General features: G+C 43.8%; 1 protein-coding gene across 2 annotated transcripts; it reads right to left on the reverse strand.

Annotated features, from left to right (window-relative positions):
* Positions 1-16,900: 16,900 nt before the first annotated feature.
* On the reverse strand, positions 16,901-20,766 carry LOC123396000 (protein GAMETE EXPRESSED 1-like). 2 transcript variants are annotated; one of them, XM_045091025.1, is made up of 6 exons: positions 20,672-20,766; positions 18,397-19,533; positions 18,144-18,270; positions 17,841-18,027; positions 17,584-17,740; positions 16,901-17,494 (listed from the first exon to the last, which is right to left on the reverse strand). In XM_045091025.1, the coding sequence occupies exons 2-6, from the start codon at positions 19,467-19,469 to the stop codon at positions 17,194-17,196; spliced, it is 1,845 nt and encodes a 614-aa protein (XP_044946960.1). In that variant the 5' UTR covers positions 19,470-19,533; positions 20,672-20,766; the 3' UTR covers positions 16,901-17,193. The 2 variants fall into 2 exon arrangements, with proteins under 2 accessions (XP_044946960.1, XP_044946961.1); XM_045091026.1 differs by lacking the exon at positions 20,672-20,766 and adding an exon at positions 19,653-19,829.
* Positions 20,767-26,354: the final 5,588 nt, after the last annotated feature.

Below are 26,354 nucleotides of genomic sequence, written 5' to 3' on the forward strand. Positions count from 1 at the left end.
CACAAGCTTGGGGGAGGCTCGTCCAGCTACTGAATGCTTTGCCTGATCACCCTCTTGAGAAGAATGAAATACTTGATATCTTCTATAATGGACTTACTCATGCTTCTAGAGACCACCTAGATAGTTGTGTCGGTTGTGTTTTTAGGGAACAAACTGTAGAACAAGTTGAGATCCTGTCGAATAACATCTTGTGCAATCAGAATGCTTGGATTATTCCCGAACCACCTCCGAAGCAAACTCCAAAGAAAAGAGGTATTCCATTCCTCGGTCCTGAAGATATGCAAGAAGCTAAGAAATCTATGAAAGAGAAAGGCATTAAATCTGAAGATGTCAAAAATCTACCACCTATCGAAGAGATCCATGGTCTTGATAACCCGATACAGGTAGTAGAAGTAAATTCTCTGCGTAGGTCTGATGAGAGTGATATTCCTTTTGATAACCTGCTAGACTATGTCTGGATGAATTTGATAACTTTGTTGCCAAACAACAGAGTTTCAATGATTATGTTAGCAGACAATTGGAACAGAATGCTCGTATGCTTAGTCATTTAAGTGCCGGTGTGGACAGAAACGTCAATGATCTTAAGCTCCTGAGTAAACATGCCTCTATGGTTACTACTCAGGTAGAACAAGTACTTAAAGCTCAGAATGACTTGCTCAATGAGTTGAATGACAATTCCGTCAGAGTCATCACTAGAGGCGGTAGAGTGACTCAGGAACCTTTGTATCCTGAGGGTCATCCAAAGAGAATTGAACAAGATTCTCAAGGAGTTAGCACTTGTGCACCTAGTCATCCTAGAAAGAAGAATAAAGATGATAGGAACCTGCACGCTAGCAACCCAGATGCTGATACACTTGAGAGTCCAAACAATGTCGTTGTTTCTGATGCTGAGACACAATCTGGTGATGAACATGAGCCTAGTGATAATATCAATAGTGATGTTCATGTTGATGCTCAACCTAGCAATGATAAGGATGTGGAGATTGAATCTGTTGATCTTGATAACCCACAACCTAAGGCTAGGAGATACGATAAGAATGACTTTGCTGCTAGGAAGCATGGTAAAGAAAGGGAACCAAGAAAAAGGATGATGAGGATTTTGAGCGCTTCGTTGAAATGATTAGACATGTCTTTCTACAAATGCGTTTGACAGATATGCTCAAAATGTCTCTGTATGCTAAGTACATGAAAGATATTGTGACTAATAAGAGGAGGATACCTGAGGTTGAGATTTCCACCATGCTTGCTAACTATACCTTCAAGGGTGAAACTCCTAAGAAACTAGGTGATCCCGGAGTGCCCACTATACCTTGCTCCATTAAAGGCAACTACGTTAGAACTGCTTTATGCGACTTTGGAGCCGGTGTTAGTGTTATGCCTCTCTGTCTTTATCGTAGACTTGAACTGGATAAGTTGACACCCACTGAAGTCTCTCTGCAAATGGCCGACAAATCAACTGCTTTCCCTATCAGCATTTGCGAGGATGTGCCTGTTGTGGTTGCTAACATTACTATCTTAACGGACTTTGTTATCTTGGATACTCCCGAGGACGATGCCATGGCGGTCATCCTTGGAAGACCCTTTTTAAACACTGCAGGGGTTGTTATAGATTGCAACAAAGGCAATGTCACTTTCCATGTCAACGGTAATGAGCATACGGTGCACTTTCCGAAGAAACAATATCGAGTACATTGCATCAATGCTACCGAAAAAACTTCATCGATTCTTATTGGGAGCTTTGAATGCCCTATACCTCCTGTCAAGATGAACTATGATTTGCTTGTTGGGGAGATACACATCCCGATTGAGGTAACCTAGTGACTATTCGAAAATTCTCCGTTATGTTTTGCGATTCGAAAAAGTTTGTCAAGGAAACTTGATCAACTTCATTGATGGATTTCTTTCGATGACCATGAGATGGATGAATTGAGGAGTCACAAACCTTTGTTCCAAGCTTTCACCTTCGGTTGCTTAGAAGAAAAATGATAGGTTTAGTTTAGTTTTCCCTGTTTTCTGTTTTAGCGTCCCGTAGAAAAGTACCCCGAAAATGGAAGTTCTCCGAACGTCCTGAAAATCTAGTATGATTTTTTCTGGAATTTTTGAAAAATACCGAGACGAAGAGCTAGTCTGGGGGATGCGCCAGTAGGTCACAAGCCCAGGAGGCCCCCCCTGGCCGGGCCTGACGGGCTTGTGGGGCCCACATGCACCCCCTCCACTCATTCTAGCTCTCATCCACTTCTCCTACCTCCAGAAAAAATCGTTTCGCAGCTCAAACCCGTGTTCTTGCTCCTCTTGCTGGGATTTTCAATATCCTTGCTCAAAGCACCATTCTCCGAACTGTTTTGGGGATACTATTATTGTAGGAGAGGAGAGATGAGTGTCTTGCACTAGAGCTGCTAGCATACATTTTCCCATGCTTCGGTACTTCTCACTATTTGTGGGAAAATGTTTGATTGGCCGTGGGAAAGTTGGGTCCCTTAGCTCCCCAGATCTTGCGGTCTTGCGCGAAGCCCTTTATAACGATAAAACTTATAGCTTGGGCGCTATAGTAGCTCAACGATTGAACATGAACCGTTCTAAAGGTGTTGTCTATGGAGGTATCTATGCTACCCGTCTTGCCAGACACTTTGAGATACCTATTAGACTGGACGAGGAAGAAGAGATTCTTCTTCCGGAGAGATACCTAGATTATGATAGCATGGTTTGCCATGACTTTCTTGATAGAGATATAAATAGAAGGATGATTTACAACCTCGTATTTAGTCAGGGTACTCGTGAGACTATTACTTTGCCTGCTCCTTCTTTGTTCAATCTTCATGCAGGTAGGTACATTATTATGCCCTCGGACATCTACGCATATTGGGGCTTAGCCCAACCACAGGCGCCCGTGCCCGAGCCACCAGTCGAGTACCAGACGCCGGTTTATCAGTGGGAACAAGAGGAGCTCACACAGCAGTGGCATCCTCAGTCCACTCCGGAGTACCCCGGAGCTGGTTTATTCCCTCCTTGGGAGTAGACCAACTTAGGCCAAAAGCCTAAGCTTGGGGGAGTACGTGTTTCTCACCGACTTTACATTCTTACTTATGCTTTCACTTTGTTAGTCGGTGTTCACACTTTGCCACTATATCATCAATGCTAGTTTATTTCTTTTTCTCGTTTTCTTTTCGTGTGTCTGTCTAGTTTGAGAAAACCCAAAAAGATTTTCTTGTTCTTGTTTTGCTTGTTGGGAGCTTTCCCGTGTAAATAGTTTTCTTTTTCTCTGGGTCAAGGTAGAAGACCATGGTTACAATGTTTAGTGGCTGTCGCATGCATATCTGCTTATCTATTAAAGAGCCATATTACTTTGTCTTCTCCTTTGTGTTTGCCCGCAGATTCCAGCCTAGTCCAATGCACGAGCACTCTTATTATTGTTCACATCATTCTGTCGTGCAAGTGAAAGGCAATAATGACGATATATGATGAAGTGACTGAGCCTGGAAAAGCTGGTATGAACTCGATCTATTTTGTTTTTGTAAATATGACTAGCTCATCGTTCCAAATTCAGCTTTGTTGTGAGAGAAACATGTTTGCAATGACAACTTAGAGATCATAGTTTTAGATGCCATGCTTAATTAGCTAGGAGCTTATAATGGTTTGTCTTGGATGCCCACATGAATGTTGAGATGACTATGATGTAGTATGATAGGATCGTATCCTCCTTTGAATGTTTCAAGTGGCTTGACTTGGCGCATGTTCACGCGTGTAGTTGAAACAAAATCAACATAGCCTCTATGATATTCATGTTCATGGTGATTTATGTCCTACTCATGCTTGCACTCAATGTTAGTTAATCTCAATACATTTTGATGACTGTTGTCGCTCTCTACTTGGTCGCTTCCTAGTCTTTTGCTAGCCTTCACTTGTACTAAGCGGGACTACTGCTTGTGCATACACTTCCATAAACCCAAAGCTGTTCCATATGAGTCCACCATACCTACCTATATGCGGTATCTACCTTCCATTCCAAGTAAAATTGCACGTGCCACTCTCTAAATCTTCAAGAAATAATTTGCTTTGCATGCCCGAACCGCTCATGTGGTGACAGGGGGCTATCAGTATCTTCCATGCTAGACATGTTATCCTCGATATGTGTTTATTCACTATCATTCACGAGAAAGGGGCCGGTAATTGGAATGCCCAGTTCCATGCTCAAATCAAAAAGATAATTGCAAACAAAACTCCCCCTGGATTGATGTTGGTAAGGACGACACCCGAGTATTCGGCTAGTCGTGGAGTGTGATTGATCGGTGGTGGGGGAGTCAAAACTTTACTTTTCTGTTTGGGAACCGCCTATAGCATGTGTAGCGTGGAAGATGGTGAGAACTCTTAGTCATTGCATTGACAATGAAAGCATGCCACCCAAAATTATTATCTCTGTTTTCAAAGCTTGAGGTCTAGCACCTCTGCAAATCAATGCTTCCCTCTGCGAAGGGCATGTCTATTTATGTTCCTGTTGAGTCATCCTCCTCTTATAAAAGCACCAATTAGAGAGCACCTCTGTCATTTTTATGCTTTGCTTTTAACTCTGTTGAGTATGACTGTGATTGGATCTTCATTGCCATGAATTACAATGTTTAGTCAGCCCTTGGTCTTTGAAGGTGTTGTGCATTTATGTATTGCGGTCTCGGAAAGAGCTAGCGAGATACCATCTATTCGTACTGCTTCATGATTGTTTTGATAGAAGTGTTGACGTTTGAAACTTATTATTATTGCTCGCTAGTTGATTATGCCATTGATATGAGTTTACCGTGAGACCTAGATGTCATTTGCTTTTGTGGTTTGCTTATGATCTTGCTGAAATTCTGGTTATGAGTTAGGCATAGTTGCAACAACAAGATCAAACATAGTTTGTAAAAGTTTTTCTTTTGTCTCTTTCAGTTTGTCAACTGAATTGCTTGAGGACAAGCAATGCTTTAAGCTTGGGGGAGTTGATACGTCTCCGTCATATCTACTTTTTCGAACTCTTTTGCCCTTGTTTTGGACTCTAATTTGCATGATTTGAATGGAACTAACCCGGACTAATGTTGTTTTCAGCAGAATTGCCATGGTGTTGTTTTTGCGCAGAAATAAAAGTTTTCGGAATGACCTGGAAATCTACGAGGATTTTTTGTGGAATATATAAAAAATACTCGCGCAAGAATCAACTGGAGGGACGGAGCCAGGAGCTCACAAGCCCACCAGCCCCCCCCCCCCCCCGCCGGGCCTGGCAGGCTTGTGAGCCCCTTATCCTCTTCCGTCCACCTCCTCTGGCAACAAAATACTGGCGCAAAAATCAAGGAGAAGAGTTCATCGCGTTTTACGATACGTAGGCGCCGCCACCTCCTGTTCTTCCTCTGGAGGGCAGATCTGGAGTCTGTTCTAGGCTCCGGAGAGGGGAGATCGTCGCCATTTTCATCATCAACCTTCCTTCATCGCCAATTCCATGATGTTCTTCACCGTTCGTGAGTAATCTCATCGTAAGCTTGCTGGACGGTGATGGCTTGGATGAGATCTATCATGTAATCGAGTTAGTTTTGACGGGGATTGATCCCTAGTATCCACTGTGTTCTCAGATCGATGTTGCTACTACTTTGCCATGCTAAATGCTTGTCACTAGGGCCCGAGTGCCATGATTTGAGATCTGAACCTATTATGTTGTCGCCAATATATGTGTGTTTTAGATCCTATCTTGCAAGTTGTAGTCACCTACTATGTGTTATGACCCGACAACCCCGGAGTGACAGTAGCCGGAACCACTCCCGGAGATGATCATAGTATGAGGAGTTCATGTATTCACCAAGTGTTAATGCGTTGGTCCGGTTCTTTATTAAAAGGAGAACATTAATATCTCGTAGTTTCCATTAGGACCCCGCTGCCACGGGAAGGATGGACAATAGATGTCATGCAAGTTCTTTTCCATAAGCACGTATGACTACATACGGAATACATGCCTACATTAGATTGACGAACTGGAGCTAGTTACATATCTCTCCATGTTATAACTGTTGCATGATGAATAGCATCTGACATAATCATCCATCACCGATCCAATGCCTACGAGTCTTTCCTACTGGTCCTTGCAACGTTACCTTTCCGCTACTGCTGTCACTGCTGCTACTCTTACTCTGTTGCTACTACTGTTACTTTGCTGCTACTGCTGTCACTTTGGTGCTACTCGTTACCGTTGCTACTTTTGCTATCACACTACTTTGCTACTGATACTTTGCTGCAGATACTAAATCTTCCAGCTGTGGTTGAATTGACAACTCAACTGCTAACACTTGAGAATATTCTTTGGCTTCCCCTTGAGTCGAATCAATAAATTTGGGTTGAATACTCTACCCTCGAAAACAGTTGTGATCCCCTATACTTGTGGGTTATCATCCGACACCAACACGACCGTGTGAACGCCCCTTTCACGAGCCACTGATAAACCACGACGAACAACGATCGCCTCAGCAAACTCTGGGGGAGGGAATACTTGTAGCCCTTCACTCACAGACAAGATGAAAGAGCCAGAGTGATCGCGCAACACAATCCCACATCACATCTGGCGAGTTTCAGGGAAAAGAGCTGCATCAACATTGATGCATACCGAGCCCACAGGGGGAGGAAACCACCACCGTTGCTCCGAAATTGCCGATTGTGTCTGGGCTGTGAATCCTTCCAAAGATTTTTCAGGATCATTTCGACATATGCCAGAGAGCGAGACCCCACTCTGGACACACTGACCTGCCCCTCGTTGTTACGAATATCATTGCGAGCCTCCCAAATATGCCAAGCTGTAACAACAAGAACTGTGGAGTAAATCTTTGGTTCACGCTTCAGGAACTCAAAAATCCATTGCTTCATATTGTGCAATTCCTTCCTGAGAAGATGTAGTGGGAAAAGTGATTTAACTCCTTCCCATACCCTCCTTGTAAAAGGACAAAACAGCAGCAGATGCTCGACCCTTTCTGTATCACCACAGAAGATGCAACGATCATCTGAGGGGATATGACGGTGTACCAATTGATGTCCAGTGGGTAAACAGTCATGAGCCATCCGCCAAAGTACAATCTTCATTTTTTCAGGCGCAACAATGGACTAAAGCGCTTTCCAGCTCTTCTCCACCTCAGCACAGCCAGACCCTGAACCTCTGCCTGCCAAGTTATGTCTTGAGAAAAAACTAGCTGTGCGGGCCAAGTTATAGGCAGAACGAACTCTGTATTGTCCAAATTTGTCATGAGGCCAAGAAATGAAGTCCTCACCCCCTCGACGGCTGATTGGGATCTGCAGGATGATCTCAGCCAACTCGCCATGGAAGAACGCCCGGACTGTATCCTCTTCCCAGCCAGTGCCCTCCTCATACAACAGATAACGAACTTTTGCAACTCTTGTCAAATGGTTGATGTTGTAAGTACTTCACAACCTGTGATCAACTTCTCCATACAAGGTTGTAAATGATAAAAATCTAACTGTATTGTATTCCTATGAGGGGATTGACGGTGCAGAGAATAGTAAGGGTGCATGCGTATTTCATAGATCTTGATTTAGCAAACGACATTTTGTTAAGTCGTAATGATACATGCAAGGCTTCCATCATGTCGTCAAAATCTTGTTAGACTTACAAATAGGAGAACTCTTCATGTGGCCATATCATGAATGGTAAGTTTAATATACACCCACACATACATTGATCGTCTTACAAATTTTGACATAGTTTGTAAGTTCAAGGTTTTCTTAAAATGTAGCCATCAATGGATCTTGGTGGTCATTGTACCAAAATGCAACACAATTTACTACATGGATTTTCTCACAGATTCAAATAAGCCTTAGGATCTGAATGATATTCACGATTTCATGGATAGGTATTGTATTATTTGATGTTAATATGTTGTGTTCATATATCTGGTTCAAGAATTGAGTATGTGAAAATTCATCTTCATTTGCAGTGCATTATCAAGGTACATAACTTTACGGGGCATGGTTCAACGGCGAGCTACTTCTCGAGCACGTGATCGTTTCTCCGGTATGACAAGGAAATCCGTTATTTTCAGAAAATGCTAGTGAGATGTTCAAGTTTCTAAGTGAACTTCTTTCTAATTCTCTCCAAAGAAAAAAAAAAGAAACAACTTACACTGGTTAGGTTGTTCCTAACATGGCAAATACATGACTTATACTTTACGAAAAAATATGTGTCCTCAACAACAAGCGACCAACCTATGTGTAACTATGTTTGCGCACACATGATGAACCTATGCAGACATGCTCTATGTGATGTTGATACTAACAACATTGAACGAGTAAGCATGTTTCTTAATTACTATGTTCTACACCACACATATGTCATATTCTGATCTGAAAGTCCTGCAGTTGATCTTTGGACCGATGACCTCTGATCCGCCCGCTGTAGATGTGTTGTTGTCTATTAGGAAATTTATCAACACCTTCTTTATGAATCACTATATCAAACCCACTGAAGACGTCGAAGACTTTAGTATTTATATCCCCTAAGTATAAGTACGTATTCAAGTGTTATCAGCTGAACATATACACATGGATGCATTGTTTTCCATGTGATCATGTCTTTCTATTTCATACACTATGATTATGTACAATGTATGTCCATACATCTACGAAATTTATCTAGCACTTGCTCAATTGCATATTGTCGCGAATTATGATGAATGTTTTTCCTGTGTAGACTATTTGTTCAATTGCATATTATGGTGAATTACATTGAATGTTCTTAATGTGGACACTATTTGTTCGATTGCACATTGTGATGAATTTTCTATTTGCAGCGTGATTCAAATGCGATATTTTACAATAACCTCGTCATTTTAGCGCACACGGTTCAATCAGCCAAGCGTGTGTGATCCACAATGAAAAGCACACGCAACTCATAGTGGAACCGCCTGTAATCTATAGGAAAAGCACACGTGATATAAACTGAAATATTGATGATACATAAGAAATCACAAATGATTTACATCACTTGTATGTGTGCGTAGGAGCTCCTCAATCGTTTATGGTAGGATCTCATCTCACACGTGACCCAAAAGGAAACTGTTTGTGATGCAAATACGATCACATGCATAATCTTTTCGGAAAACGTATGCGATGATATCATGCATGGCAGACGGTTACCAGGGAAATCTCGTGTGCGATGATGAGGATATCACACACGCTTTCTACCATGGCCCGTGTGGATTATGTAATGTTTCGCAAACGGTAAAAGGTCAAACAACGTTTGTTCCAATGAGCCCAAATCCCACATGCACGCCCAAAATATAGTGTGTGTGATATGTTCCCGCACCGCACATGATTATGTTTGGTAGATCGTTTGCATTCATTCTTCACCTTCGTTATTGATTTTTTTCATGTTGTGTGGGATGGACGGCCCTACCGCTCACACATGCAAGCTCACGGTTTTAATATTCGTCGCAGAAAGGGGTTGAAAACCGTTTGTATAGCACTTCGTTACACCAGTACATCTTTAAGCTTGATTACTTGCAAGGCAAAATAAACACCAAACCTCAGCTTGTTTGACAACACTTTACTTTTTTTATTACCTCGTGCATCTTGACCTTCTTGAGCTTCTTCCTCTTCTACATATTCTTCTTGACCTTCTTGAGCTTTTTTTCCTCTTCAAGAATCTAATTCAATTCAAGATCTTCTTCCTATTTAGGATTTAAGTTCATATCAAGACATTCATCAACTTCTTCTTGAGGAGTCAAGTTCAGATCCATTCCTCTCCTGCTATCTTGGCACAAATGAGAAGAGATGGTATTGGTTAGCACCATAATGGCAGAAAATGAAGCATTCTTGACACAATATTTGTTAATGAGGAAAAGATGAATGCAAGGTATCCTACTTTAATAAGCAAACGTTTAAGCATTCTTGACACATTTTTTGTTAATCAGGAAAAGATGAATTTGTTTGGCAGCAAATGAAGCATTCTTGGCATGATGTGGTTAGCACCATCTATTTTTATCTTTTTAACCCCTACTTTTGAATTGTCATTTTCTTCTTTTTTGTTGACTTTACCAATCTTAAAGATCTCCTATTTAGTGATCAAAATTTCCAATTTATGTTGATTATACCAATCTTTATTTTGACTGTAACAAAGACCCACCGTTGTAATTCACATGTCTACAAATTTGGATTGTGTTTAATTATGAAGTTTAATTATCAAGAAGTCACTAGTGATGGATTATACTTAGTAAAATTACTAGGTTTAGTTAATTTTAGTCTAAAACTCAGCCTAAAATTGACAACAAACTATTAGGACATCCATATTTTGTTATTGTGGTTAACTGAAAATAAAAGTTATGTGGAGCAGGTTTGCATGTGAATACATTCACTCCACGCTCATCATGTAAGTGATGCAGGTTTGCATGTGAAGACTTCACTCTGCGCTCATCATGTGTCGTCCTACTAACACTTCAGAAGAAGAAGATCATTTTTCACACATAGATCTCAAAGACACGAGATATCCTTCCATATAACATTTACATGGGGGAAGGGACCGGACAGCCACTCACAACCGGCCCGTTTCTTCTCTCGCGACCCGCGACTCCTATGGTTCCCGCCGCCGCCGCCACCGCAGCCGGCCTCCCCCGCTGCCGCCGGCCGTCCCCGCCCCCCTCTCTCCTCCCCCTCCTGGATCCGCCCCGGGCCGCCTCCCCGGGAGGTGGCCGGGGCGGCGCGAGCTCCGCCTCTTCGGCCTCCCTCCTCCTCCTTCCATTCCTGCCGCCGCCGATGGCCGCCCCCGACGCTTGGCCGGGTGGTGTTGGCGGCGGCGGGACTGCTTGTCCTCGCGCGTGCCTCCTTGCCCGGGATATGGGGGCGGCGGCGGTGCTCCTCGGCTCAACGACGGTTCGGCGACCCGACAGCAGTGGTCGGCGACGCGTGAGGTGGTGGTGTTGCCCCTTGGCGATGAGACGGCATGTTGACGTAGGTTGGCCGGTGGCGCGTCCCCCGCCCAGATCTAGGCCATGTGGGCCCCATATGGGTCCTAGCGGGCCGGATCCTGGCGTGGCTTCATCGTCGTTTGTGTGGTGAGGACGAGGAGCAGCTCGGACGTGGGGCGGCGACGCCGAAGGCGCGCCTGCTTCAGCGCGATGGCGGAAGCTTTACGGGCGTGGAGAGCCCGACCGGGCCTTTGGGCCCACGGGCCTGGTATGCTCCTCTATTGTGCCCGATCGGCTGCCGTCGTCGACGGTGGAGGTTGTACCCTCGCGCGTGCCGATGGTGTTGTGGCCCTAGTCCCGGCTCCTATTCCCCGCTGTGCAGGCCTCACTTCATGGTGCCGTGGTGAGACGGCGTGGAGGCTTCATCACCACGGTGGCGCAAGATGGTGGTCGCTTTGGTGGCACGCTCTGGAGCATCCGAGGTGAAGGTTGGGATCGGGGGAAACCCCTATCGGCCTGGCCGACACCGACGCGGCGACGCTTGTGGGTGCCGCCGGACCTTCCTGGAGGGCGTCGGGGGCGACCCTTCCTCTTGCCTCGTCAAGTACCGGGGGAATCCCTTGGCAGCAGCGTCGTCATCGTCGCGGTCCTTCTTGGAGGTGTTGATTGGTACCGGTGCTTCGGAGCCTTGGAGCTTGGTAGGAGATCTTCGGTGGGCGCAGTGGTCGTGAAGCTTCTTCGTTTTCGTTGATCCGCCATTGTCGGTATTTTTTCTCTTGTTGTTTCTCTTCCGTTTTTTTTTGATGTGATTGTGCTGCTTCCGCCCCAGCACATGCTGTTGACTGTATGGTTGGTTGCTTTGTAATACAAAGCGGGGGGAAACCCTTTTTCGGCATAACATTTACATGGGTATTACCCTAACCATTAGACCATACCGAATGATGTCCAAATTGGTTAACAAGGTGATGTCACGGTTTTCCATAAATATTTTATGATCGTGTACATCTTGTTTTTTGCAACGTGTAAATATCTTAACTCACAAACGCTGGTCTAGTCAGAGAACAACATTTATTTTTACAATACAAGATCATTTGACTTAATGTTAAACTGATTTATGTAACATCTGTATTTTTTGGAAACTCTATATAGAACTGGGAAAGATAAATATATCTTTATCATTTGAATATGTACCGCTCACACCGAGTTGTCGGGCCGCCAGCCGGGAGCCACTGTTTGGTGGCCCATTGACCCGGCGTGCTGATGTGACCCTTTTTTTATCAGTTTATTTTCACATTTCTTGTTCTTCTTACTTTATTTTTCCATTTATTTATAATTTCAATATTATACATCTCTCAGTATATTTCAATTGTTGAGTAGAATTATTTTAAAAATATTCGGCACATTCGAAAAATGTTTCTTACATTTAAAAAGCGCATGTTCCATTCCTAACGAATGTTGTAAAATTTTCGAAATTGTTTTTTGGCATTTTGTAAAATACACTGTATACAATCTAAAACCAATTTCCTTCATAAAAAGATGTGTTGTGTCATTTTACAGAAAAAATCATTGCTTCAAAAAATTGTGTGAAAGTTTTAAAATGTTTATACGACGTAAACAAATGTTTCCTTTGTTTAAAAATGTCTATTCCTTTAGAAAACTGCACAGCACGTTTAAAAAAAAGCATTAGTATATTCAATATAGTGTTCAAAACATGTATTTTCAGAAAGTGTACATTGTGTATCCTTCAAATATTCAAAGTGTATCATAAAAATAATTCAGACGTGCTCTAAAAATGTACATTGTTTAATGAAAAAAAGACATGTGAAAATCCAATAAATCCGGCAAATAGAAAAAAGAAAGCAAAAAATATGAGAGAACCAAGAAGAAACAAGAAAGCAAGAAAAGAAACCAGAGTATAACAAAAGGAAGAAAGAAAAATCCAAAAATGGGATGAGGAAACAATTGAAATCAAAGAAAAATGAAGAAAAAAAGACGACGACCGAAGAAACTGGTGAACCCTGGCTTGGAGATTGCATTCCGTTGGCTGGATATTTTGAACAACTCTTTACTCCGTTTTATGCAATAAAATGTAGTAGGGAAAAACCCTTTTCATAAAAAAAACAGTAGAAAAAAGAAAAAAAATAGTGAACTGAACTTACACTTTTTTAGACAAGTAAACCGTACTTACAACACGCAGCGAACGAAACCTTACTACAAGGACGGCCCGCTAGACATCATCCGTTGGCGACATGTAGCCTGGCGGGTTGATTGGACTATTTGCTCTCAAACAGGTCACATGGTAGCTCACATTGAAGAAATGCAGGCTAGAGTGACTGAAAAGAAATGCGAAATGAACATCGTTTTAAAAGACTTTCATGAAAGAGTACTTTATTCAACAAGCGTAGTTTTCATTACACCTAACCTTAATTGTTCGTTACAAATATATAGTCAACATCGTTATACACATCCGATGATTTCAAATTGAGTAGCAAAACCAAAACTCATACGGGCCAAATACAAACGACGTATAGTATTATGCATACTCTCTCCGTTCCTGAATATAAGTCATATTTAGGGACGGAAGGAGTAGATCAACATCATCACACCCAAGCTAACAACTGCCACAAACCATCTTCTCGTAAATAAAACCACAAACCTGCATTTTCACGGGGAGTAAAAACTTTCGTCTCTATCACTATTGTAATTCAGATGTTTACAAATTTAGATTGTGTTTAGTTATGAAGAAGTCACTAGTGATGGATTATACTCGGTAAAATTACCAAGTTTAGTTAATTTTAGTCTAAAACTCAACTTAAAATTGATAGCATGCTGTTAGGACATACATATTTTGTTATTATGGTTAATTGAAAACAAAACTTATGTGATGCAGATTTGCATGTGAAGATCTTCACTCTGCGCTCATCATGTAAGCTATGTGATGCAGGTTTGCATGTGAAGACCTTCACTTTCTGCTTATCATGTGGCGGTCCTACTAACGTTCCCAATGACGAAGAACACTTTTCACACAGAGATCTCAAAGACACGAGATATCCTTCCATATAACATTTACATGTGTACTACCATGGTTACCATATCCAATGATGTCCACATTGGTTAATAAGGTGATGTCACCATTTTACAGAAATATATTTTATGATCTGCATGTACATTTTGTTTTTACAACACGTGAATATTTTAAGTCACAAACGCTGGTTTAGTTAGAGAACAACATTTATTTTTTACAACACAAGATCATTTTACTTAATGTTAAACTGATTTATGTAACATTCGTATTTTTTGAAAACTCTACATAAAACTGGCTAAAATAGATATATCTTTATTATTTGAACATGTACCGCCCGCACCAGTTGCCGGGCCGCCAGCAGGGAGCCACAGTCGGGTGGCCCACTGACGTCGCGTGCTGACGTGACCCTTTTTTTTATCAATTTATTTTCACATTTCTTGGTTTTCTTACTTTATTATTCCATTATTTATAATTTACATATTATATATACACATTAATAAATGTCAAGAAATATTTCTTTTGTTTAGTAGAACTATTTAAAAAATATTCGGCACATTTGAAAAATGTTTCTTACATTAAAAAAAATGTATGTTCCATTCCTATCGAATGTTCTCAAGTTTTTGATTTTTTTTTGGCATTTTGGAAAATATATTGTATACAATGTAAAAACAATTTCCTTCAGGAAAAGATGTGTTGTGTCATTAGAAAAATGCATGTGACATTTTACAGAAACATTCGTTGGTTCAAAAAAAAGCGTGCAAGTTTGAAAATGTTTATACGACGTAAACAAATGTTTCCATTGATTAAAAATGTCTATTCCTTTAAAAATCTGCACAACACGTTTCAAAAAAAGTATTACTATATTCAAACTAATGTTAAAAACATGTATTTTCAAAAAGTATACATCGTGTATCCTTAAAATATTCAAAGTGTATCATAACAATAATTCAGACATGCTCTAAAAATGTACATTGTGTAACGGAAAAAAAAGACATGTGAAAAATCCCAATAAAACCCGAAAAATAGAAAAATCCAATAAAACCTGGCAAATAGAAAGTCCAATAAACCCTAAACCCTAAAACACTAACCTAGCTTCAACTGCTCTTGGAGTGATCTAATAGGCAAAAAGTTCCGTCGCTCCCTCCGCCGATGAGGTTGCGGGTCCCCCCTCCTCCGTCTGCACCTCCAGCGATGGGAGGAGGAGGGCACCCCGGTATTTCCAATCCGGCGTGTAGTTAGGGTAGGATTAGTGTTTGTTGGAGGCATTGTTCCAGTGGAGATGACGATGTCGCGTCAGGATAAATTGTCGTTGTTCTTTCTCTATCTTGGTGGTTCTCCATTCGGTGACGCCAGGGAGCAGTCGGATGGGTCGTCTCGTCGGTCTACGGTTCCGACGAAACTGCATGGTCGACCTCTGCAGATGAATTTGATGGCATGAAGTTGGGTGAGTGGATGCAGGTTGGATGCGGTGCTCTTCTTCCTCGACTACATCAGATGAAGACGACGTTGCCAGGATCAGGTGGACGTGGGGAAGATCCGACGTGCCACAACGACTTGATCTTGTTGCTTGCAACGGATCGTTTAATCGGCTCAAAAAACAACATGGTCTGTGATGGTGCTTCTCCTGATCTGGCTTTGAAGGATGACCCTCTACATCCAGCGGCGCTACGCATCAGCGATGGTGACAGACGAGTGACAGTTCGGCAAGGTATAAGGGAATCTAATGTTCTGAATGTGTTTTTTCCTTTTACAGGTTCCTTTGTGCATAACTTCTTGACATCGGTTTCTCTGGATGTCTTGTATGGTTTTCACGTCCTTGTACGTTGTAATCTTCATGTTTAATGGAATGTGGTTACTTAGCAAAAATAAAAAATGGAATGAGAAAACAAATGAAACCAAAGAAGAATGTAGAAAAAAAAGACAATAACCGAAGAAACCGGTGAACCCTGGCTTGGACATTGGATTCTGTAGGCTGGATGTTTTGAACAACTCTATACTTCGTTTTATGCAATAAAATGGAGTGGGGAAAAACCCCTTTCGACATAAGAACAGTGAAAAGAACAAAAACAAGAAAACATAGTTAACCGAACTTACACTTTTTTGGACAAGTAAACCGTACTTACACGAGAGCAACTAGTTAGGGAGTACTTTTTCGGGAGCCTCCCAGCGATCATCTTTGTGCGTTCTCAACTGCCGCCACGTGCCGCGCTCTGAACGTCCCTTCGTATTTTGCTTTTTTATTTTTATTTTTTTGCACGTGTTATTGACTTTTTAGAGTGGTTTTTTTCTGGATTTTTTTGGTGTTCCGGTTTTTCACCGGTCTTTCGTAATTTTGGACGAAAATAAAAGTTGATTTTTTTTCAAGAAAAATCCGCGTTTTCTCTTTTCTTTATGAAAAACACGTTTTTTTTTAAAGACACGGTTTTGCTTCCGCGAGAGGAGAGAAAAAACGCGTTTTCTGTTTATTTCCTATCGCATGAGGCATGGTTTTTTTGTCTGGTTTTTCTTCTGGTTTTTTCGTGAAAAAAAAGCTCGTCAAAACCTATCACATGGGTTCTAGTTTTGAAGATCTTGACGCAAGAAAGTCAACGATAAAAACGGTTCGAAATTTAAACACACGGTTTAGGAAATAAAACGTTTTGAAAATACGGATCTACAAAAAAGGAAAAAAAAATGTGACAAGTGATACGCATACAGTGCGTCATTTATACTTTATTGGAACCTGTAAAGGTAAGAGTAATCGTTGAAAGGTATTCGCTAACTAGTGATTTCGTATTTACACGTACTTACAACACGCAGCGAAGGAAAACTTAATACTAGAACGGCCCGCTAGACATCGCCCGTGGGCCACATATAATCTGGCGGGCTTATTGGACTATTTGCTGGCAACAGGTCACATGGTAGCTTACACTGAAGAAATGCAGGCTAGAGTGACTGAAAAAATGCGAAATGAACTTCGTTTTAAACAACTTTCATGATAGAGTACTTTATTCAACAACCGTAGTTTTCATTACACCTAAACTCAGCTGTTCGTTACAAATATATAGTCAACATCGTTATACACATCCGATGATTTCAGATTGAGTAGCAAAACCAAAACACATACGGGCCAAGTACAAACGACGTATAGTATTTTATATATATATAGATCACAGCATCAGACACCCAAGCTAAGAACTGCCGCAAACCCTCTTCTCGTAAATAAGACCACAAACCCCGCATTTCCACGAGGAGTAAAAACTTTCATCTCCATCACTGCTTGCTGCGCCGCCGCAGGTTGTACCTCCGGCTACCGGACGTCGTGATGGAATTCTCGGCGACTTCTTCCGGCAGGGCGTTGTACCTCCGGTCAGTTTGCTCAGGCAACACGTAGTTAGGATCGGCTTTGCTGTCCACCTCGTCCGCCAGCTCGTCGAAGACCCACGAGTAATTCCTCAGGCTCTCGTCGCTTTCCGAGCCGTAGGAGAGCATCCTGTCGCCTGCATTCTCTTCTAGTGTCCTCACCTTCTCCACCAGCGTCTGGAGCAGCCGATGGTTCAGAACTTCGTAGTCCCTGAAATAGAACATGGTTTCACCAAGTTAATTAAGATCAAGCATCTTATTGTAAGAGTGCAATCTAGGACTTCATGGTTTCTTACTCACCTGAATGTGAATATGGAATGCAATATCTGAATCGTGGCGGCAGCCAGGAACAACAATCTGACCAAGAACACCTTGGACAGGACCCAGAACTGGTTGTCGAAGTTGCCGGCTGCAAACTTGATCAGACCCATCTCTAGCAGGAGCGTGATGCACAGACCTGAAGAAAAAAAAACATTAGAAAATCGAACAAGATGTTGTGACATAGATGCAATGGGTTGCAATGGTTTTCTGAAGAAAACCGAAGAAAATGATCTTACCGAAGTAAAGCTGGCCTCTGATGCTGAACGTCTGCTTGGCGCTGGTAAGCATGTAGATGAGGAAGACGATGCAGCAGTAGAAGAAGAAGGCCTTGATGAAGCGGGACTCGGCCAGAATGGCGTTGTGGAGGATGTAGAGCTTGTCCAGCGCCGCGAAGATGTTGGCCTGCTTCGCTCTGAACTCCTCCTGCAGCCCGAAAGAAGTTCAGTCAGCATACAATGCGAGTTAGAAGAAGGCTTGAAGCCTTTTCTATCACGTGATCAAAATAATTTAGATGAGAAAATAAAAATCTAGTACCGTACCTGAGCTGCTAGTATGGAGTGTGAATTCAGGATGAGATGATCATGAGCCTGCCGGATCTGCTCCTGCTTGGACAACAGCTCTTCCTGCTGACGCTGCCCAAACTGTGCAAATTTCTCCAAAGTTTCCCTGCAATTGTTCAGGCAAAAATTCATCTCTTCAGTCAACTGATGCAAACATCTTCAGTCAACTGATGCAAACATGCGTAAAGAAGGCTTGCAAATTCAGTATAGTTGACACGACAAAACGCATTACCTGCTTTCCTCGAGAGCCTGTGACTGAAAGGTGTGGAGGCTGGTCAATCCATCCATGGCCTTACTCTGCCCATCCAAGAGCTGCATCTGGTTCTCCAGCGATTTGCCCGCCACACTCCCGATCTCATCCGCGGTGCCCTGCAGAACCAGCATCTTGGAAGACATCACGTCGCCGACAGTTGCAATCTCCTTCTGAATGCCCACGGCCTCCTCCGTGAGCTTCCCCATCCCGTCCCCGAGCCTGTCGTACGACTCCTGGATGCGCTCCATGCCGGCCTCGATCTTCACCCTCATCTCGGCCTGCCCCTCCTTGAGCTCCGCCTGGGAGGCGGCGATCTCCTTGGACCGGTCGGAGATGGCCCTGGAGTGCGCGAGCACGTCGTCGATCTGCGCGCCGACGCCCTTGGACGTCTCGGCGAGGCGGTCCGCCTGCGCCTCCATGGACGACAGCGCGTCCTGCACCTTGCCGGACTCCTTGATGATCTCCTCCGACCGTGCCTCGATCACCTCCAGCTTCTCCTCCGCCGACTTGGAGGACCTCGTGAGGTCGTTCACCAGCCGCTCCGTGCTGTGCTTGAAGGCCTCCGCCTGCAGCTGGTGGCACAGCGTGTTGGTCTCCAGGAAGAACTCGAGGAACACCTTGCTCTCGGAGTCGCCCAGATTCTTGCGGCAGTGCACCATCCTGGACCCGCCGGCGCAGGACGGGAAGGCCGGCCGGCCAGAGTCCTCCTGGTAGCAGCTGCTGAGGTGCCACGCGAGGCGCGCCTGACGCTCCTTGTCGGCCATGATCTCGCCGCAGCCGGCGAAGAGGTTGCGGTACGCCTCCTGCCAGCAGTTCTTGGGCCCCGCGAGCTTGTTCCGCGCGTTCTCCAGCAGCTTCAGCCCTCGCGGGTTGTTGGTGCCGTCCATTGAGAAGTCGGCCACCGCGCCGTCGAGCTCCATCATCGGGGCCCGGTCACCGGCCGCCGAGGACGACCGTGACGAGAAAATGTTCCATGATAGCCCGCTGCTCCGCCGAGGGCATAGCCACAAGCAGGCCAAAATCAACAGCACAAACGATGCATTTTTCCTCATGGCTCTGGTCGAACCAGAAAAACAGTGATCTTGAGTCAGAGGTCGATTCCGGTGCAAATCTTCCCTGGCAAAGACAAGGATGGTCAAGAAGGCGAGAATTAAAACGTATTCACTGGATGCAGATTGTTCTCATGCTCGCATCATAATTCGTAGTATTAAACTCTGAAATTCTTGATTAATTACCAAATTAAAGAGGCGAGATCAAAATTCCAACTTCTTGGTGCCAATTACTCGATCACGTACGATAAAACCCAACTAGCAGTTCCAGCCTAAAGCGATCAGGCAAACTTCCCGCTGCAACAAACGGGATGGACGATCGTCTCCCCAGCAGAAGAAGAACAGAGAGAGGCAACGGGCTGTTGCAGATGTGTGCCCTGCCGTGTGAAAGGGGGGCCGGATAAATATAGTGCTCCGCGTTTCTTCCCCGGCAAGGCAGAGGTCAGATCCGATCGGAGATTTACAAGGGAAAAAAAAATAGTAGGTCGGTTTGGGGACTTTTGACACCACGGATGAAAGGGACCCGCGCGCGCACTCGCACTAGCACTCATGCAGTGAGCAATGGCGGTTTCGTCCTCTTCCTTTGGAGTTCCCTTGTAAAGTTAGTTAATCAATCCTCGACACAACTGGCAACTGGGGATGTCGATGGAAATGCCGAAAGAGAAGAGAGCTCAGAGATCTCTTGCCATGCTATGTTCCGTTCCCGGCAAGGAAGCTCTGTTAATTGCAGTAAACCACCAGTTGGATCCCAAGTTCCCAACCAACTAATGTTAAGTCGGCGCCATTGTAGGTCGGTGGCACTGCCTTATTCCACAAGATTCAGAGGGAGCAGGCCCAGCCATGTCAGAGCGAAGCAATCCCCCCTTTCTCCTACCCGGGACGACGTACGCGGCATTGTGTTGAGTACTGAGCACTGACTGACATGAACGCCGGAGCATGTGGTTCTAAAACCATCTTATAGAAAATGAAGCTCTTGTATGCAAGAAACACTAGGATCTACTGTACTTAATTCATCTAAACAGACACCACGGTCTACGGCTGGGTTCGTGAACCGCGCCGCATCGCAGCCATGCACCGGTGAACAAGCAGAGGAAATTAGAGAGAGACTCGGTCGCAAAACCAGAATTGGCAAGAAACTAGGCGCCATTCCATCACTCGGAAAAGAGAAGAGCGGCGGGGAGAATGATCTGCGGGAGGGAACTCACCGGCGGTGGCGAATCAGACCGTTGGCTTGGGTGGAGGCGATGGTGGGGAGGGGAGGAGCGTCCTGACGACAGCAGGGGACGATCGAGACAGGGACCGGCGGGGCGGGTGAGTGGCGCGCATATATATAGTGGGGGTGGCCGGCTGTGGTTTGGACGTTTGGTAGAAGAAGAAGCAGACGAGAAAGAAACTGGCGGGGCCGGCGCGGTGAAAACGTCGCGTTGGTTCGCGCGGAAGGGCGCTTCCTCCCCGCGTACGAAAGAAAATGGGAACAGTGGTCGAGAGCCGCACCGCCGCGTGGTTAAATTTGGTCACTCGTTACGCCCGTTCAGTGGAGAGACGCGACCTCATCACGGACAGGATCTGTACTAAGTAGTAGTACTACCGTCCATATTTACCAGCGTGCTGGCATTTCCGCGAAATGCAAAACTTGTGATTAGATTTTTTTTGGGGCTAAAACTTGTGATTAGATGAACACTTTGGGGAAATGGTGGAAGCAGATCACTCGTGTATGCAGTTAGGCAGATAAAGCAACTAGTACGAAAGGTGGATGGCGTTCCTCACGTCTATCTCGTCTCCCTTGCCGCAGGCACGCCCACAGCGGCGCTCCTCGTCCCCCTGCACGATCGTGTGCCGCAAGCCACACCCGGGGTGGGCATTCTCGGGCCTGGGCCCGTGTCGAGCGTCGGGCAGGGAGAGGCCCCGGCCCCGCTAAGGGAAGGCCCGCGTGCTACAGGAAGCGGCGATAGGGTTTCGGTGATATCCCCACCCACCCCCGCAGCGTCGCCCATTCCAGATCTCGCCTCCCTCTTCGGCCACTTCTGGGGGAAAAGCTAGGGTTTCGCCACCTAGGGTTTCGCCTTCCTTCGGCTGGTGGGAGGGGAAGGTTGGAGGGGATAGTAGATCATTCGTCGAGGTGACAGCGTCGCCGCCGCGGAATCCACCCATGGCAGGGCGAGAGATGGGTGGTCGTGGGTTCCGCGGAGATGGAGGTGGAGAAGGTCGATTCGGGCGCGGTGGACGTGGTGGTCGGATCGGACCTGGAGGAGGTCGCGGCCACGGCGGAGGCGGAGGCGGTCGCAACATGGTGTGGACGCGCGAAGCCGAAGACGGCGGGCAAAACTCTTCCAACGTAGATCCACGACATGGTGTTTCCGACAAGGCCAGATGGGAGGCGGCGGCCATGGAGGTGCAAGGAGGAGCCCGCGGGGAGAAGTGGGGCGACAACAGCACCCAGGTCCCCGCGGGTGGATCTGCGGGGGGAAGACTTCAGGAGACGCGTCGACAACATCTTCATCAACCTCCTGATCATCGACATCCTACTCCCGGCAAGAGGAACGCCTCTCCACTAGTGGGAGGCACTGAGGTTTGCGTCACTTGCAAGGATCCTGAGCACTTGCCTATTTGCTGTCCGCGTGCTATCTGTGGTAGATGCGGGATTCATGGACATCTGGCCCCTATATGCAATAATGTTCTTCCATGGGAGTGCGTAGCACCCATGTGTGGGTTCCGGCAGAGGGGAAGGCCTTTTTCTATATCCATGATCATAGTACGCCCAACCAGACTACTGATAGGAACATGTTTATTGTGATTTCGGTGGTTGAGGGTCATGCATCTGGTAGACAGTTGGAGAATTTTTTTAACACATATATCAATACTAATTGGAGGTGCTCGACCAGATCTATTGGCCCTAATACCTTTGTTATGAGATTTCCATCTCCTAGAGATGTGGATAAACTTGCTTTGCTGAAAGTATGAACGTTAAGAGCTGTGGTGCTGTGATTAATCTGAGAAAATGGTCTGAATCTGTGGGGGCTAAAGGGTTGTTGAATGTTGCTTGGGTCAATGTGAGTAACATTCCTCTAGATAAGAGACATGAGAAGAATATTGCTTATGTGGGATCTCTGGTGGGAGTAACTTTGGAAATTGATAAAGCCACTATAAATAGGCCTGAATCTGTTAGAATTAAGCTGGGTTGTAGGGATGCTGAGGACATTCCCGCTTCAGCAGAAGGGGTGTTGGGATGACACTTTTATGATTTCTTCTTCTCTGTTGATAAAATCCCGATTAAAAATCCTCCAAGAGAGAGAATTGGAGTGCAGCAAGAAAATGAGGAAGGTAATGCTGCTAAAAAAGCTAGGTTTAATACTGATACTCGTGTTGAAAGAAATATTGCATCCTCATCTAATATGGGGGAGTCTTGGGCTCCCCCAGGAACAATTGGAGGTGGTTATGGAAAAAATGTGGTGATGAATCCTATGAAAGAAAACATGGAGGAGGAAAGCAAACAAAATGAGAGTGAGGACATGTTGTCTGATGAAGAAAGTGAGGAAGTGGGGAATGAACTACTTATTGATACTACGGTGGAAGAGGCAGAAAAAATTCAAAACAATGAGGAAGGGGGGAATGTGGACTCTGGGATGGTATCCTATGATGAAATTATAGTGAACTCTATGTAGATTGTGCCAAGTTCTTTTTCTGTTTCTGGTAAAAAATTCTCATCATATCTTGATGCTTGCATGGGGGAACCTGTGGTGACTGATATGGATCCTAGTGAAATCTCTGGTAATCAAAAAATACAATCCTACTTGGTGCAGTCCCCTGATAATTCTGGTGAGAAAGTGGAAGTGATTCCTACTCCCCCTGTGAGGGAGGAAATGCAAGTGAGGTGTAGCAAGAGGAATGTGGGGGCCAATGTGGAGCATATGGGTGTCAGAGCTGAGAGGCTGGTTCAAAAGAGAGATCTACAAGGTAACAACATATCTCCTGGTAATTCTTTTGAAGTTTTATCAAATCTTGAGATTATATCTGCTGCTGTCAAAATGGGTGTTAATATTCGTGAGGATAATTTTGAAACCATAGATATTATAAGAGAGATTGAGATTTCTAGAGCTAACATTGCTAAAAAAGTTGATAAGAGTGATAATCAACATGATAAAGTTTTGTTTATCACTAATGCTGCTGGAGAAGCATCTCCCTTAGATACTGAGTGGGTAGGAGATGAGGGCTTAGATGTTGATGACTTTACTGTGGTTAGATCCAGGAAGAAAGAAAGGAAAAAGTTAATGTTACTATATCTAAACCTGTGACTAGAAGTCAAAAACAGAAAGTGGGGGATGGTGGAGGTAAGGCTATGGCTCCTGGCAAACCTAACACCAAAACCCAAAATCCAAAAAACATAAAAAATGATTAGTCTCTTTTGGAATTGTAAAGGGATTGGGAAGAGAGGCATGGGGACATATATTTCTGACTTGGTCAGAGACTTTAAGCTTGATTTTGTTGGGATTCAAGAAACTATGAAGAAAGATTTTTCGCCTAAATTCTTGAGAAAAATTGATCCTGGAGAAGCTTTCAGTTGGAAGTGGATCCCTTCGGAAGGGAAGTCGGGTGGAATATTAGGTGGATTTAGAAGTAATGTGTTTGATCTTGTTAACTGTGTTGAGGGCAAATATCTTATGAGTTTCGAATTGTGGAACACGATTCTTAGGATGAAATGTTGTATTTTGGTGGTATATGGATCAACACATGAAGAATTTAAAACTTATTTCCTGACGGAGCTTGCAGCTACATGCAGTCACATTACTTGTCCCTACATTGTGGGGGGGGGGGATTTTAACATCCTTAGATTTGTTGGGGAGAAAAAATAAGAGGGTGAGGCTAGGACACTCCTCAGACCTTTTTTAACTTCATTATTAATGCTCTTTCCTTGCGGGAGGTGGATATGAGTGGTGGCATTTATACCTGGTCTAATAATCAACAGGATCCTACTTTGGAGAAACTGTATAGAGTTTTCATGTCCAAATCCTGGGAACATCTGTTTCCTTTTACTTTTGTTAGGAAGATTATAAGAGAGATTTGGGATCACTGTCCCGTGATTCTTAATACTGATGATAATATTCCCATTAATTTTGGAAAGAGGGATTTCAGATTTGATCTGAATTGGTTGAGCAAACTTGAATTTAATACTTTAGTGGCTAAAATCTTGATGCAACTTGTATATTGTGGTAATCCTATTGATATCATGAATATCAAGTTGAAGAGATTCAAAAAATATTTTAAAGGGTGGGGCTCAAATAATTTTGGTCAAGCCAGGAAAAGAAGAAAGTGGTTGAGGGAGGAATTAGGGCATATTGAGGAGTTGCAAGAAAATGATACTTTGAGCCCTAAGCTTTATTGCAAAAAAATGGAGATGCTGGTAGAATTAAATAACTTGCTGATGGAAGAGGAGGTAGCTTGGCTACAGAAATCACATGACAATTGTTTGCTAAAAGGTGATAGTAACACTGAATATTTCCATAGGATGGTGAATGGGAGGAGAAGGAGAAATACTATCATTTTGGGAGGGAGAACATGCTTAAACATGCTACTGATTTTTATAAAGATCTTTTTGGCCCTGCTCTTGGAAACCTATGTAAGATAGATGGGAATATGTGGGATGATAAAGAGAAATTGGGAGATATTGAGAATTTTCTCTTACTTAGGCCTTTTTCGGATACAGAAGTTAAACATGCTTTGTTCTTAATGAAACATAACAAGGCCCCTAGACCTGATAATATTCCAATTGAATTTTTTCAATCCTGCTAGGATATTGTTAAGGAAGATGTGATGTCAGTTTTTTTACTGGTTTCATGAAAATAATCTCGATGTGGGGAGAATCAACTATGATATAATAACACTGTTGCCTAAAGTGGTCGGGGCTGACAAAATGCAACAGTTCAGACCTATTTGCTTGCTAAGATGTATTTACAAGTTGATTACCAAGGTGCTGACTATCAGATTAGAACCACATGTAGACATCTTGTTTAGTCGACACCAGAATGCCTTTATCAAAAATAGAGATATTATGGACGGGATCATGTCACTGCATGAGATTCTGCATCATACTTATGCTAAAAAGAAAAAAGGGATTGTTCTTAAACTTGACTTTGAAAAATCATATGATAAGGTTAACTGGGAATTCCTGTTGGATTGTCATAGCAAAAGAAATTTTGACCCACGCTGGATTGATTGGATTAGAAGAATTCTGGTAGGTGGTACCATTAGCGTGAAATTAAATGATGAGGTGGGAGAATATTTCCAGAGTGCTAAGGGAGTGAGACAGGGTGATCCCTTGTCCCCTTTCCTCTTTAATCTAGCTGCTGACTGTCTTACTAAGATGGTCCTGAATGCACAGGCGAATGGCCTGTTTACTGGGTTAGCGGCGGACTTAGTGGAAAATGGGGTAGCAATTCTTCAGTACGCGGATGATACTATCCTATGCTTTGAAGACAATGTTAGTAATGCTTTGAATATTAAACTGCTGCTTTATCTCTTTGAGATTATGTCTGGTTTGAAAATCAACTTTTTGAAAAGTGAGATTTTCTCAGTTGGTGCGGATGATGATACTATGAGGAACTATGCTGATGTGTTCAACTGTGAGATTGGGGCTTTTCCTATTAAGTACGTGGGTATGCCTGTTAGCTATGCTGGGCTTAAATGCAGTGATTGGCTTTTTGTTGATGACAAGTTTATTAGTCATGGGGAATCCTGTATTAGTGAATCTTTGTCCAGTGGGGGAAGATTAATCAAAGTTAATGCGGTGTTATCTCATATTCCCTCATACTATATGTCCATGGCTTTGATAAAAAAATCTACACTGAAAAAATGGGACAAACCTAGAAGAAAATTCTTTTGGCACCGCAAAGG

The sequence above is a fragment of the Hordeum vulgare genome, chromosome 5H, assembly GCF_904849725.1.
Source record: "Hordeum vulgare subsp. vulgare chromosome 5H, MorexV3_pseudomolecules_assembly, whole genome shotgun sequence".
Taxonomy (NCBI): domain Eukaryota; kingdom Viridiplantae; phylum Streptophyta; class Magnoliopsida; order Poales; family Poaceae; genus Hordeum; species Hordeum vulgare.